The sequence below is a fragment of the Eurypyga helias genome, unplaced genomic scaffold (assembly GCF_000690775.1).
Source record: "Eurypyga helias isolate BGI_N326 unplaced genomic scaffold, ASM69077v1 scaffold5156, whole genome shotgun sequence".
NCBI lineage: Eukaryota > Metazoa > Chordata > Aves > Eurypygiformes > Eurypygidae > Eurypyga > Eurypyga helias.
Genome location: NW_010255890.1, coordinates 1 through 15819, shown reverse-complemented (window position 1 = coordinate 15819; position 15819 = coordinate 1). Strand labels below are relative to the sequence as shown.

At 52.1% G+C, this 15819-nt stretch overlaps 1 protein-coding gene across 1 annotated transcript in view; it reads left to right on the top strand.

The window, feature by feature from the left end:
* The window catches only part of ARHGEF9 (Cdc42 guanine nucleotide exchange factor (GEF) 9), a 58380-nt gene extending 42561 nt beyond the window's left edge, over positions 1-15819 (top strand). Inside the window, exons 7-9 of the mRNA XM_010153454.1 lie at positions 4067-4310; positions 4978-5046; positions 15572-15819. Of these exons, the coding sequence (XP_010151756.1) occupies positions 4067-4310; positions 4978-5046; positions 15572-15753 (495 nt within the window). The 3' untranslated portion in view covers positions 15754-15819. The remainder of the gene's footprint in view (positions 1-4066; positions 4311-4977; positions 5047-15571) is intronic.

Genomic DNA, 15819 nt, shown 5'->3' with positions numbered 1-15819 from the left:
CGCTATGAGTAAAGATACCCAAAGGCATGGCGAGGCGGCAGCGTGCCATGCTCTCCTGGCTCACGGTGGCTGGGCAGAGTGAAGATAGAGAGCAGGCAGGCCGGAAAATCAGGACAGGTTTCAGGAGTAAACTGAAAAACTCTGCTTGCTCCTTCTGCTTCTTCCCTCCCGCTGTCCAGTCACTGCCCGGGTCAACGAGACAGCAGCAGAGAGGGTCTGAGACCCACACCTTAGTGCAGAAGACAACTCGGCCCTTTCCAAATCTTGAGGTGGTGGTCGGGTGCAGTCATTACGGACCCTGGTTCAGTCTTCTCCCAGTGTCAGCATCAACGTTCAGTACTCATCAACCGTTTCAGAATCAGAGCTTGCCTGTAGGTGGGTGTTTCTTCGGCCTCATCCTTGGATCCCCACTCCCCCCTGATACGCAAAGAACACATCATCATCTGGGCAAAAACAGTCTGCAGGGGTTGCTGCTTTTATACGGAGCACGCTGCTGCCTTGTCCGTTAGGTTGCAATTAGCAGTCATTTTGGGTAAGCCCTGGCTTTGCCGTCCATGTGTCCGCCGTGCCACGTGCTCGGCCTTCCAGCCCCACGAGGGCTGTTGCTTCACCGGCGACGCTCCTCGCTGCGAGCCGTGATCTCGGGCAGGGGCAGCGAGGGTGGCTCTGTGCTGTCACTCGTGCTCACTGCCAGAGGAAGACACCTCGGCAGACCCCTAACGCGGTGATCTGCAGAGCTGTGGTGGGATGCAGTGACCGTCCCCAGGGGATGTGCACCTGCCTGCAGCACTCCGGCCACCCTTCGCCTTGCGGGAGGGATGGAGGGAACCGCGCAATGTGCCACCCGCAGAGCCCCCCCACTGCCCCCCTCCGTCCGTCAGCTCCACATCCCGTGTGATGCTGAGCTGTTCGTGCAGGGCTTCGAGCTGCTGAAGTTCCACCATCAAAGGCTTCCAGAGTGTCTTTCGCAGATTACTTATTTACAGCTCCCAGTTGTCCTGTAAAATAAGCAAATATCGTTATCCCATTATAGAGACGGGGAAGGACTGAGGGAGGAATTGTATTTCACCCGGAGGCTCGCAGCCAGTCCCTGCCTGCTGAAACCTGACTGCCTCCGTGTCCTCAGGGTGCCTAATTCCTCCTCAAGTCATTTTGAAGCTACTTTGCCCTTGGAATACGCAGGATCCTGGTAACCAGGAGGACCAACAGCCTACACGTGCAATGAGAAACTTGTAAGGGATCGTTCTGTGGTTGGCATCTTTTACACTGTCAGCTCGGAAGAGGGATCTAATGGCCGGAAATGGCTCTTTCTCCACTTGTGTTTTACAGAGGATTTGTTTTGTGCATGAGAAGTAGAGTGTGACCCAGCACAGAGTAAACCACAGCACCTGAAAGAAAAAGTGCCGTCCTAAAAGCATACCCCGTGCTTAAGCCCTCCCCATCCATCCTTGCACGCCACCCCCTAAGAAGTAAATAGAAGTCTCCATGCAATCGTGAACATTGCACGGAAAAGCGCGTTTGATCCCGCCTCACTGACGGGGACAGTCGGTTCCGGGTTGTGTCCTGGCAGTTTTCAGCAGCGGCGCGTCGGTTCTCTCTGGCAGATGCTGCTCGAGCTAATTTAGGGGGCGCATCTTCATCCCTGTGAGATTTGTTACCGAGGTTTTTTGTGACTGTGGGGAAGACAAATGCTGTTTCTCAGAGCCGGTCCGGGACTGACATTTAAAAGCAGTGCACGGTGTTGATTTGGCTGAACAGTTTTAGTGCGACGCTGACAGCCGGTTCTCAGCACTTCACTGGGCGCAGAGGGAGGAGAAAGAATCAATTTTCCAAGCTAAGACAAAACTTGGAGATTTTCTGTTGCATATTCAGCCCGAAATATCCTTTTCTTTTGGACAGCATCGCTACTCAAAGCTTACATACTAGGGTAAGATACTTGTTAATGGATCCGCCCCTGAGCATTCCGGAGGAGGGAGCCCGGTGCCAGGTCTCAAGGCTGTGAGTTCCGGGACAGTGCCCTCCTTGTGATAGTGAATACTGCCTGGGAGGTCTGTGAGGAAGTGTGCTAAAAAAACTATAGTGTACAATTTATTTTCCAAGATTAATGATTTCTTTAAAATAATACCCGCTACTTAAAAAACCTTGCTACTAAATCTTACTTGAGTAAATAAATGCTGTACATTGATCTTAATTTTCTTCTTAAATGAATCCTTTGACACAGCATTTACCTTTAGTGCGCTCTGAAAAATCAGTAAGTATTTAAGTTAAATTATTTTAATACACCTAAATCTTGGCTTTCAGAGTGGATAGAGGAAGGAAATCTTGATGGTGTGTTGCTAAATTCGGCTTTTTAAGTATGGATGCCTTGTCGCTTGAGTCGCCTTACGTGGTCACGAGTAGGTAACTAACATTCTGTTTTCTGACAGTCGAGGGATGGAGGGAACCGCGCAGTTGGAGGGACCTTAAAGATCACCCAGCCCCACCCCCTGCCATGGGCAGGGACACCTTCCATAGCCCAGGTTGCTCAGAGCCACATCCAGCCTGGCCTTGGACACTCCCAGGGATGGGGCATCCACAGCTTCTCTGGGCAACCTGTCCCAGTGCCTCCCCACCCTCTCCGGGAAGAACTTCTTCCTAATATCTAATCTAAACCTCCCCACTTTCAATTTACACCCGTCACCCCTTGTCCTGTCACTCCCTGCCCTTGTAAAAAGTCCCCTCCAGCTTCCTTGTAGCCCCCCCAGGCACTGGAAGGGGCTCTGAGGTCTCCCCGGAGCTGCCCTTCTCCAGGCTGAACCCCCCAACTCTCCCAGCCTGTCCCCATAGCAGAGGTGCTCCAGCCCTTGGAGCATCCCCGTGGCCTCCTCTGGCCTCGCTCCAACCGGTCAATAGCCTTCGGACGCTGAGGGCTCCACAGCTGGACGCAGCACCCCAGGTGGGGTCTCTCCAGAGCAGAGCAGCACTCCTCTTACACCAGCTTGAGTCAGGACTAGCTCTAGTCAAGGCAGTGCCGAATCCGATGGGACGAGCCAAAACAGCTATGAAGAGGGTAAGGAGGAAAACAGGAAACTGTCTGGTTTTTACAGCAGTTTATCAGCACCCCAGTGTCACGTCTGTGATTGAGCAGTTGGCACAACGGGTCTCCAACCACTGATTCTGCAGCGCCACCTCTGCTGCCTCCCAGCCGCCGTGAACGCGTGCCCTCCGCGGTTGGGGGGGTCGTGGTAGCCCGGTACACGCCGGCGCGGAGTGGAGGTTATGCTGGTGGGAGCTGGGGGTGTTGTCATGTGATCTTGGAAAAATTGGTAATGAAACTGGTTTACTTCTCCCTTCCCACTGCAGAGAAATGAGCTGTTGGTGAAAAACAGGGGCCAGGAATAATGAACTTGGAACGGAGTTGGGGATTAAAGGTTTGGCTGTAAGGTTACAAACACCAAGGAGGGAAAAAGGAAGCATTTAAGCTGGGTCAGGAGGTTAAAACCAGGGCGTAATGGGACAGAGGTTGGTTAGGAGTTCTCTGAACCGAGCCAGGGTGATTTGCTTGCCAGTGAGGTGTGTCGAATGGGAAACGCCTTCCAAGGAGAAGGGGGCAGAGACCCATCTCCCCCGACTCCCGTAAAGCATTTGGAAAACAGACCTGCGCTGCCTAGTCTGCACTGCCAAACGGGCCCGAGCTGATTTCTCAAGATCTGTGCTTCTACACAGCCTCGTTTGCAGCACAGGAGTCCTATCAGGCCAGTGGCCTGTGTTTTCTGGTTTCTTGTCCTACGGAGCAGAAATTCCCATCACAGAAAAGGATGGAGGCATGTTACCTACTCCCAGGCATTTCTCCATGCCTACAAGCAGAATTTTCCAGCGTGAAGATTTGTATTTTGTTTTTTCGTGCCTGAGACCTACACTGTTTGTTTAGCCAGCAGCACGTGTACTCACAGCGGGTGACGCTTCAAGAGTCTGACCAGGTTTCGCCGGGACTTGTGTCTTTTCTTCAGCCCCCCCATGAACTCCTGCTGAGCCCAGGCTCTGTAAGTATCTTATGATCAACCCACCTCTCCTCTTCTCTCCGTAGGATCTGATCCGAAGAGATATTCTGTATTACAAAGGTCGCATAGACATGGATAAATACGAAGTGGTGGATATTGAAGATGGGAGAGATGATGACTTCAACATCAGCATGAAGAACGCCTTCAAACTTCATAACAAGGAGACTGAGGAAATGCACTTATTCTTTACCAAGAAACTGGAGGAGAAGTTACGATGGCTTAGAGCTTTCAGAGAAGAAAGGAAGATGGTAAAAGAAGATGAAAAGATAGGTGAGGAATATGAAACGAATCTGAGAGGAGATTGTTGGTAAAGCTTAATCTGGCCCCAGCTGTTGGAGAAGCCCACATTGTTCTGTAGCAGAATTACGGTTCGACCTCGTTCAAATGTCCTTGGTTGCTCTCACAGTCATAATCAGGTCTCTTTCCAATTCAGTCACTGCTATTTTTGGCCCTCAGTAAACAAATTCTGCCCATAGCTTCACGCCTGGACCTCGGTGGGCATTGTGGGAGAAGGAAGTCTTTGGCCATCTGACTTCAGTCTCGTGGCTGCATCACGTCTCGTGCGGGGTAGGAGGGCGGTGAAGGCGATGACTTATCCCCGTGCCCTTCCCTCAGCACCAGCCCACAGATTGACTGTAACCAGTGTCAGTTCAGGCTCAGATTGCGTTGCTCAGCTGTAAAGCACTGGGCACGTGTTGTATAAATAATAATGGGTCTAATCTTACTTTTCGTACAGCCCCTGCACAAGCCTGTCCTCGCACGGGAAATTGGCTTTTCAGTAAAATACCTGCCCGCCCACGCAGCTCGCCGGGTGCTGCTTTGCCACCTGGGGCGTTCTGTGTCGGCCAAACAATGCAGAACATTCCCCCCTCCCTAAAAGAAAAAGAGGCTTTGTAAGCAATCTTCTGAATTGTGTTTGCCGTGTTCCCTTTTTCAGGCTTTGAAATTTCTGAAAATCAGAAGCGGCAAGCGGCAATGACAGTAAAGAAAGTCAGTAAGCAAAAAGGTAACCGGCAACATGCCCTGTGCCTGGTGATGTGAGGGTGGAGCGGGCTGGGCTGAATCCTGCTGGGTTAGGATCCAGCGTCCCCCTTGAATTTCCCCCTCCCCTTTTCTCTTTTTTTATAAAATACCGTTTGTGCTTTGTATCCTTTCTTAATGTATCTGTGGGCCAAATTAATCTCTGGTCTGACGTGGCTGAAGCCAGTGGAATTTCACCAGAGATGAATTTGATCTCGTGTCTCCAGTCTGATGTCCAGAAGCTGCTCCCTGGGGGCAGAAATCGCTCTCAGTTGTTTCTCTCAGGCTGCAATGGGAGTGAGTGCGGAGGTGTGTCGGGGTTCTGCTGATTCCCAAAGTCTCCCATGAGCAAAGAAAGATCCTGGTGAGGGATCTACCCCTTTTCTGCTTTTGGAAAGGGGACGCTCATGTTTCCTGGGGCTACCTATAACCTTTTGAGGACAGCACAGTAGCATCAGCTCTAGGAAGCAAAGTATCGGAGTAAAGGCATCGGATCTCCCTCCTGCCAGATTCATCTCCTCACCCCGGCAGGCTACAGCCAACCACTAAATGCCATGCCAGATATTAACCAGTCCCCACTGGCGAAACGGCCGGTGTTCATTGTCTCTCGCAATAACTCTTGCAGCTACAGGTTTTGGAATAGTGAATGTGGAGGGAGAGTCAGAGAGATCGTTTTTCAGGTTTTCCAAAGCTTCACAGAGTCACAGACCTACCGATCCATTACCAAAGTACCGTGGTACAACCGGACCTATAAACAGGGTTCTAGAGGAACTCGTCGCTCCGTGGCGAGACTCAGTTCCAAGCAGATCCATCCCTGCTCTGTTGTTTTTTGCTGAAGTTGAAGGAGCTCTTTGCTTTCTGCCTCATCTGTTTGTCATCTACTGGCTTTGCTGGTCCAGTAGTGGTTCGCTAGGCCAGCCGTAAACACCTTGGTTTGCTGTGTCTCTCCATCGTCATTGGTCTTCTCCTCTCCACTAACTTCCTCTGTTGGCTTCTGAGATGTTCTCTAAAAAACTCTCCTGGCCAGATTTTCTAAGCTCAGAGTATGCACACACCCGAAAACGGGCGCAGGGAACGCGTAGCTGGCACAGCGGCCGCGTGGGTCAGGCGGCAGCGGGCGCCGTCACGAGCTCGGTTTTGCAGATTCGCCCCTCCCCACGTGCATGCTTCTCCCTCAGCACGGAAAGCACCGGGATTACGGCAACTGGAAAATTAGAGACTGACTTGCATGACGGCCACAACAAAACCAGTTTTAATGACGATTTGCTGTTCAATTAATTATATTATTAATTAATTAAGGCTTTAATTAATTAATAATTGTACTGTTCAGTCATTAAGTGACAGTTCAAAGGTGCCTGAGCATGCCTACCAGAATTCCCACTTAAATTGTTGGACTTGCATCCTGACAAATGCAACATGCCTAATGGGGCTTGTTTCTTAAAGCAATTGCTCTCGTGTTCTCTCTCTTTCTCTTTCTCTCTGAGATGAAAAAGGAGGGGCTATTATCTTAGACTTCACTGACTATGAAATTAATTACCCTCTAAAACACCAGTCAGCATTTCTTTTACGAAGGACGAGCTGATGCAGGAACACTGGCAGTTCCTTTTAGGTGATGGAGTCCTCGAGTCAGGCAGAAATTCAGTCAGACACGAGTGTCAGGTGAAGCGGAGCCTGGTGGTTTTCCACGGCATCTGAAAAACAGCAAATAGGGTCGTTAAATTAGTAGCTCTGTTTCTTTTGTCCTACACTGTGGTAACCACAGCCCAGTCTTAGAATAATAAAATTCTGTACCGGCATTGAATGTTTTGCTGAAAACTCTTAGTTTCCTTACTCCGTGTCTTGTGGACATGACCCAGCGGGAAGCACGCGGCTGCCCGAGCAGGGAGCTGGTCGCATTGCTCAGAAGAGGGAGGCAGGTGGCAACGCCCGAGATTTAGCTTTTAGTGATTGCATTTTTGAATCTTGCCAGATGCTTTTTATGTATATCGCCAGCAGGTTTTTTGCCAAAGACCTTGGCAGGCACCTGGGGCCGCGTTGCTGAGCCTGGAGTGCAGCTCTGGGGGCTGGGAGCGGGCAGAGGGGTGGGCCGATAGCAGGAGATTGCTGGCTGCAGGCCCTCTGCACTGCCTTCACCCCCCCCACGCACCGGTGGCATTGGAAGGGGCTTTAAGTTCGTTTTGGAGCATCGTTTATTCTTGGAAAGCAGTGAAGGCCTTTAGGAGCAGGGTAGTTCCACTGCGTTCAGCTGAACTGTTGACTCATTCAGATTTCTGGGCCGTGCAGGACAGGTCTGGCTACAGCGGGGTTTGATGACTCAACAGCCCGACCTGACGCGTGAGAGCTCTGCTCCCGTGTCACTGGATGCCTATTACAGACTTGTTTCTAGATTATCTCGGTTGTTCCCTCCGCCTCTTAAATGGGAAACCATGGTAATTTCCCTGTCACAGCCTACTTAAGGTAGAGAGAAAAGCCGTGAAGGAGGTGAAATGGAAAATGCAATCAACTTTGTTAGAGGTGAAGCAGAAAAACACTTTTCAAAGAGTATAAACGGCCGCTTATTTCATGCCCTGCTGTACCACACCTCCCAGACAGATTGCTCTGGAGCCGGCCGGCGTGCCGTTGAACGGGAGCGTTTAACGTTCCGCTGGCGGCAGCAGGCAAGGGCGGGATGCTGGGAGATCAGCTGATAGCAGCAGCAACCATAAAACTCAGCTTTTAAAACTTTTTAACAGAAACTTTACCCAGGAAATCAAGGGAAAACCCAACTCATAGTGTTCTGAGGAGTTTTTGATCCCAAAACGAGGGCCCGCCGTGGGGCACATCAGCCCCCCCGGCAGTGACCCCCTCTTGACGCTCACGCCTGCGCAGATGTGCGCGCGGGGATGCGGTGCCAGGCTTCCTTCCAAAGCCGTTCAGGGATGAGCAAGGTCAGGTTTCAGCCATGTCTCAGGGTTTGCACTACTTCCTGGACTGTGAAAACGTAATGCTGTTTGTTAGAGCAGGTGCCTTAAGATAGTTAAACCCGGTTTTGGCCTTCTTTAAGTCTGTTGGGTATAAAGTCAGTGGTTCGAGTTGGCTCTGCACCTCACCTGCAGGTAGAGAAAAGGGCTGTTTGCTGTGTTTTTCTTGTTGCACTGATTGTTCAAGACGTTGCCTCTCAGTTACTGCCCTTTAGCTTCTTTCAACAGCAGTGTGGTAACTGGGAACAGAATTCAGTGTGGTGTCTCCTAGAAATAGTGAAGTAACAGAGAAACTTGTTTGTCTGGACTTACAAAACCAACAAAAACCCCGCAGCCCTCTCTCAGCTACACAGACACAGGATTATCCAGGGTACCTTCCCATTCCCAAGTGTCTGAAAACAGAAGGCTCCTTTCGTGCTCTCTCCATCAGGGGTTGGCCACTCTCAATCTCCCCTCCAGTTGTTGGCAGCTTTCAGAAACGTTCCGTTACTTTTCTAATCCCCAGCTTTGTCCCCATCTGTCCCCACGCAGGACAGCGCGTAGGCCTAAGGGATGTTTGCCTATGCTCCCAGAAGCCGTCAGCCAGGAATGTCAGGAGGATTAGAGGTTCCAGTGCCTGGGAAGGAGACCCCATTCTTAAAGCACCATTTCCCACTAACGTTTCCATTTTGGAAGATAAAATACCTGTTCAGATTTTAGAAGGTGACCTTAGTGCTGGGTGGGAGGGCTTCCCACCCAGGAGAGCTCTGCAGCCCCGTGCTGTGAGCCAGCTGCTTCGTGCCCTTCCCTCTGTCCTGTGCATCCCCCTCTGCACCGTGCCACAGCTCCACGGGAACAGATGCCCTCAGCCCACGTCTTCAGCCCGCTGGTCTGGGAGTTGCGGAAGGAGGGAATGTATATTCGGCCACAGTCCCCCCCCAGCCCTGAGCTTGGAAGGATGCCGTCGTTAAATCTGCCCGTAGATGCCCCGCAGTGCAGAGCCAGCAAGGGTTAACTCATCAGCCAGCACGAACCACTCTGGCCTGCAGTAAAACACCCTCTGAGTCACTGAGTTCTGCTAACTTCTTCCTGCCTGACCACTTGAGCTCATGGTGAACTGTGTGTAGAACCCCTCACCCAGACACCCCACGGCTTTGCTCTGAGCTCTCCCCCAGCAAGGCTGCGTAGCAAAGCCAGACGTCTGCGTGTTAGCGCACTGGTGCTGGCTTTGTCCAGCTGCCCGGGACAGGCCTTACCAGGTAAGGGAGTCTGGAGGTACCTCCTGTGGTTCTCCGAGTGTTTAAGCCTATTTTATTGCATCTTCCTTGCTAAGGAGATTGACGTGGCCCTGACAGGTTTCCCCATCCTATTCACACGTGTAGGCATAGTCCCGGGGGGATTGAAGGAGACCGAGCAGAGGGGCATTTGCATTTTCAGATAATCAGGGTCACTTCTCTTTTTTCACAGAGCTTCCCACAGCTGTAGGTGAAAGAATGGAGCTAATCATGGTCTCCGTGGTATTTCCCCCCAGATTCAGGGCTATCACAGAGCTTATCCCATTGCTTGTACAACACAGACCCTACACCAAACCTCCAAATCTGCGCCCCCCCCCAGGCTGTCGTGCTGTGGGTGCACAAGCACTGGTCTCCCTGGTGATGGTGCAGATTGGTGGCTTCCCCCTCGAGGTGTCACTAACCCAGCTGGGGTCAGTGCCATCATCCAGATCCGGTCAGATGGAGGAGCAGAGGCCAGTCGTGCATACGCTCTTGGCTGGGACCAAGACGACTGTGCTGGAGACCCGGCAGTGGGCACATGCTGCTGGGGAAATTCTCCGGGGGAGTTGTTTTGCTGAGGTGTGAAATGGGCCTTTTGGGTTTTCCACTGGCCCTCGCTGAAGAGCTGAGATGCTGACATCAGTGTCATGAGGTTCCGGCTAAAATAGGTTTGTCAGCCCAGGTACCCCTGCGCTTTCAGTTTGGTGAGGGACTTCAGGAGGGTCGGTGTTGCTGCCCAGGAGAGGCTGCATTTCAGGGCAGCGATGGATGAACTGATCCTTCCCATCAACTAAACGGACGGAGTGGTCTTTGCTGTCAGTGAAGACAGTGCTGGAGGAGAGGGAAGCTATAGAAATACAGGATGGGATAAAGTAGTTTTTGCCTGGCTTTGATTGATAAAGCCCTAGTATCATTTATTCCATCTTGCCTTGCTTAGGTTTTGCTTATCACATGAGAATCGTTATCTTAATGTTGGGTCTGATGACATCAGGTCGCAGTAAGACTTGGTAAATAGACTCAGGAAGACCGAGCTGCCTCGGTGTTTGTAGATGCTGTGGTTGGCAGTGGAACAGCCAGGACACGAGATTACCGTTTTCCTCGGTTGCCCTTCCAAAGCTGCAGTTAGCCCCTTTCCCTCCCTCTTCCTCCAAAACAGGGAAGTTAGGCTAGTGGCTAGAAAAGGGAGCTGGGGCATGTTCTCCTCACCGGTACTATCCCTGGCTATACCTACCCCTGCCGGGCTGTGAGAGAGCTCCCTGTCTGTGTCAAGAGCCATGGCTAATGCACCACTTAGATTCCTCTGGAGCTGGGCGAGTATGGCCAAGTTGGAGTGGGGTGGTTTCGCACGCAAGTCCCTGGCTGCTCAGGACTGCCTTCGAGGGCAGATGATTCCTGTTCTTGCTGTAAAAACGAGGCCTGCAACCAGGGAAGACAACTGGTCAGACATAGCGTAGTTTGCTAAACGCAACCGGTTTAGTTTAGTTTAGTTTGCTAAACGCAACCCGGTACATGGTGCTTTGAGATCCTCTGTTGAAATGTGCTGAAGGCAAAGGGCTGTACCCCATTACCGCTTCTTAGTTCTTAATCCTGTTGCTACTGCAGGAGCAATTAACCATTAGTGTTCCTGAGGTACATCCCTGGCTACCCCAGTTGTATGGGTTACAGTATTCAGGAGGAAAGGGATTTTTGAGCGTGGCTCCTGCAGGATGCAAGTTGGCTCAGCTGCTGCTGAGCTCAGAGGGAGAGGAAGGGTTCCTTAGCGCAGTGCTGTTCCTTTTCCACCAGCAGCCTCCTCTCAGCCAGCCGAGCAAGCAGGCACTGATCCTGTACTGCCTCCCACTCGGCTCTGGCTAATGAACAGCGTGATACCTAGGCCGCTGGACAGGAGAAAAGCCTATGAAGTAGCTCCTGATCAAAGTATAAGCCCAAATCTTAAAGGCTGAGGATGGACTAAACAGCCCGGGAGGCAAGTTTCTGTGGTTCTGTACAGGCAAATCTGCGCGTTGTGTGTATGTTCTGTATCGACCCCGGGGAGGTGCGGTGTCCGTGTAGCTGTCGTGCTGTACCTGGGTCTGTCTGCACGTGTCCGTGTGGGTTGCCTGTGAGTTAACAGCATGCTCCTCAGTCTTCGGGTGCTACTGAAGTCGTGTCCTAACCTCAGGTAGAAGAGACGCTTTGCAAAAATGAACTAGAAAGGAAAAAAAGAGACCATTAAAATCTTTTTAATTGTTTTCTTCTGAGCTGAGAAATCCGAAACATTCCAAGTGACGTTGCCTCATACTAAAAATAGACATGATTTCAGCTGACAGCACAGCATTGTCTAGCCAATTTATAAACCCTGGAGTTTTCTTCTTCTCATTCTGAACAGATTTCCACCACCCCCACCCTGCCGAACGATCCCGCTATGCCGCCGCAGCCTTTACGCTCTGCTTCCGTGCAGCATTATGCATGAACCAGCAGAAGGAGCTCCAAGTCTGCTCACGGGCGCAGAGCCGCTTTCTGACGCCTGGGAAAGGCAGCGCGGCAGCTGTGTCTAGAAACCATTACTTCTCCATCGATTCTTGCCCTCTGCGCGTTGAATTCGCTTTGCCAAGCAGCCCAGAATCCCGTTGGGAACGAGCTTTGCTCGTTTCTTTTGGATTGCAGTGGAGTTATGGCTTTGCGTATATATATTAAAAAAAAAAGGCCCTCAAGAGACAGTTTTGCACAGCAGCCCCGAGTTCTGACCAGGGAGTAAATCACTGCAGAGCAGGGCAGAAAAATACCAAACCGTCATACTTCTTCCCAGAATTTCTCAGGATTTGAAGATGCAGAGATTAGGTGAAGCTCCCTCCCCCCCCGCCCCAACTCCCATGTTCCACCTTGTCAAGAATGGGGCTATGTCCAAAAAAAATAACAAATAAGCCGTTCGTGGGGCACCTCAAGCAGTTGCAAAGTGGCAGCTCCTCAAGGAGAAGTGTATTCCTCTGGAATTAGGGGCCTGACTCGCCAGAGCACGAGTGTGTTCGTTGCATGCCCACAACCGCGGTCACCGTGCATGCCCCCGGGATCCGCAGTTCGGTCGTTCAGGAGGCAGTTTGATAAATATGATAAATGTGCAAACCCTTGGCTGCTCCTTAAGTGGAACCAGCCGGGAGCTCTGACGTTCATCCAGCTCGGATGGCAGTGCCGGCAGCCCCGGAGCAGAGCCACACAAACATTTCGGAGGGTATGGGTCGGAGCGTCTTTGCCGAGGGAAGTGGCAGTGTGTGCATGGGGGTGTTTCAAGCAAGGGGAGACCTTTTTTCAGGAGTTTGGACCAAAAAGGCTATTTGGGGAAAGAACTGAATGGGTTTTGCTAGCGATCTGGCCAGGGGAGTCTGCCTTTTTCTCTGCTGGAGAAGACAGACTATGGATTACGTTCCTTGCAGTGCAACTCCATCCGTGTCACTGGACTTCAGCCAGACTGTCCCTTCTCTACTTCTTCAGCCTTCTAAGCACGTAACGTTTTTCTGATCCAGGAGATTTCTTAGCGTTTCTCTATCACGATTAAAATACGTCAGTTAACCCTCCACGAGCTGGCTGAGAGATGATGAAGAGCTCAGCCCAGCTCAGCCTGGCAGAGCGGATGCATCGCAGGGCTGACCGCTGCTCGGCAGCCGCAGGATGCGAGAGATGTTGGGCCGTGTCATTACAGCAGCGTGGGGTTAGGGCTTGCCAAAGCTAGAAACGGTTCCTCTACAGCCCTTAGTAGCAGCTTGGTGGCACAAGCCACCAAGTGGCAAGTAGTAATCTTGGTGGCACAAGCCCTTTGAAGTCATTCCTGGTCCTTTGGGTCAGTCGAGGACCCAAACCACTTCCCAGACAAAAGATGTATTTCCCAGCTCTGCCCTTTTAAGGGGTCTGTACCAGATCCTAACCTTCCCACAGATTATAAAATCCCTCGCTAGCCTCTGCTGGCAAAAGGCACCAGAGGCTGGTGGCCTCCGGGAGAACGTCTCCACCCCTGCGTGGGTGCAGGGCTGGAGTCTGCCCGGAGCAAACTCCGGGCTGGTCAGGCTGCCCACAGGCTGAGCTGGAGGAGGGGTGTGAGAGGTGGGGCGGAGATGAGCTGCAGCCCAGGCTCTGCCTTACGGGGCTTTGTTAAGTCACGGAGCGCAGCGAACTCAAACTCTGGGGCCCGCCAACGGGGACGGTGCAGAAGCTGTCTCGGGAGTCCCAGAACCGACCCCGCTCCAGGTTTGACCCAAGGGCTGCGCTCTGCTCTGCAGGCTTCCCGTGGGAGGGAGCAGCTTGGGAAGGCTGGAGTAGAAAGCTTGTGGCTGAGTAACTGTACTCCAGCCTGCAGACACAGATGCAGAGCGTCTCCAGGTTGTTCTTTTTCAGTACATTTGAAATACTAACGGTGATGAATTTGTTAATCAGTGGGAATCACGGAGCGTTTTCTCTCCGCCGTAAGGGAAGGTCTTGGTTCCTCCCTGCAGCGGACGGCGTGGTCTGATGGTATTTGCTGCACAGAAGGAGAAGTCGGTTAGACATGGCCAAGATGGTATCTCCGTTTGGTCTGAACCTTCCGAGGACTCTCCCAACCCTCGATGGGTAAATTCTATTGCCAGGGGAAGCGAATGAATTCTCTTTCCTAAAGCCGTATCTTAGCTGTGTGTCTAGAAGAGGTCCTGAATTGCAGTGTGGCAACATACAGAAGTTGTCAGACGAGCTCCGTGAGTGCATTTTGTGAGGCTTTTCCTTTGTCTGTAAGTACCCGACTGTGTGCAGCCTTCCTGTGCCCGGGCGGCCGGCACTGGTCCCGCAAAGCATGTGTTTGTGTGTCGGTAGGAACCGCTAACTGATGCAAAGAGTCGCATTTCTTTTACACGCGTTGCCGTGGTGCCTGGGTGCTAATCACCATATTTTGCCTTCTCTAGCACCTTCCCAGCCGAGGATCTCAAAGTGTTTTACAAACATTAATTAATTTAGCTTCACAACCCTCGTGTGAGGTAGGTGGGTGATGCCATCCCGCTTTCCAGATGAGGAGACTGATCTGCTTGGGTAGAGTCGCCTCGCTCCTGCGGTTAAAGCCGGGGGAGGCGGTGGCCTGGCGATGGCCCTTGCGGAGCGTCCCACCCGTCATGCGGCCGGGGCTGCCCTCCCCGCAGAAGGAAGAGCAGTTCTGCACGCGGCAGAGGGGATCCAGAGATGGCCAGAGCTTACAGCAACCTGCTTCCGAGCCCGGCCCCTCCCTCCTTCTCTGGAGCTGTGGTTTCCAGGCGATCACGCTACCCTGAGGCTGGAGGAGGGATTATCCCTCATCAGAGGTGTTGTGGGGAAGGAAACACAGCAGTAGCTCTGGTCCTGTAGCCGACACTTGGGTGGTGACAAGCCCTCCCTTCTCTTCCACTTCATTCACCCAGAGCCACCCTTTCTACTCCATCCTTTACGTCGGGTTGCGTAGGTCCCAGCGTGCTGAAGCTCCCCCTTTCCGTGGGAAAGCTGTAGGGGCAGCATCCCTGCACCCCATCCCTGCACAGGAGCGGCGACTCACGTATGTGGGAATTGCGCATCTAGACCCTGGAAGCGTAGCCTTGCCAGTCCATCCATTGCTACTGCTTTGCATTGGGCAGAATCGGCCTTTTCTGTGCTGCGTGCAGCCGTTTTTGGCTGGAGCCAGGCTGGTAAATTTAAAGTGAACCCTATGGAAAAGTCCTACAAACTTCCCTAAAGAAAGTAGCGGGTTGCCCTTTGCGTAGAACAGCACCGGAGCGACGCGGGTCCCTGCAGCGTAGCGCCTCCTCCGGAGCAGCTCTGCTCTGCTCTGCTGCCGGAGCTGCTGCCGAGCGGTCCCCGGGGTCACCCTGCTCGGGGCTGGTCACTGGGGCCTGTCGGGGCAAAACCGTGCTCCAGGCATAGCTGGGGGGGAGGGTAAAAACGAGCTTGGAAACGCCAAGTGTTAAATTCGCGAGTGGGTTGATTGACACGGATTTCTGCCTCGGTCTGGCCAGGTTGATCCAACACGGGGCCTGGCCCTGTGTTTGTGCCTCCTTAGCTCACGCAGGACTTTTCCATCAGGGCAGGCAGAACTCTGCCCATACAAAAGTAACGGAGCTTTTCCAAATCTCGTGGTCCAGTGTAGGCAGCCTCTAAGCTGAGGGTTTAGGCAGCTGCTGCGTTCCTCCGTAGATCTGCCGTCTCTAGCACGTCGCCCTGCGGTTTGGGACCCTGGTTATTAAGTGATAAGAAGCCATAGCATGACGAAGAAAGACTATTGACCCAATTGCACTTTGACTGATCTGTTTCTTTTTCCCCCCAATCATCGATGCAGGTGTGAGCTACTCCAAGTCGGTTCCTCCAGCCTACCCACCACCCCAGGATCCATTAAATCAGGGACAATACATGGTGACAGATGGCATATCCCAGTCCCAGGTCTTCGAGTTCACCGAACCCAGACGCAGCCAGGCGCCATTCTGGCAAAACTTCAGCAGGTTAACACCATTCAAAAAATAATACGTAGAGAGATGGAGAATTTTAACTTAAAAGAACTAAAATTTAAAAATAAAAATAAATAAAATT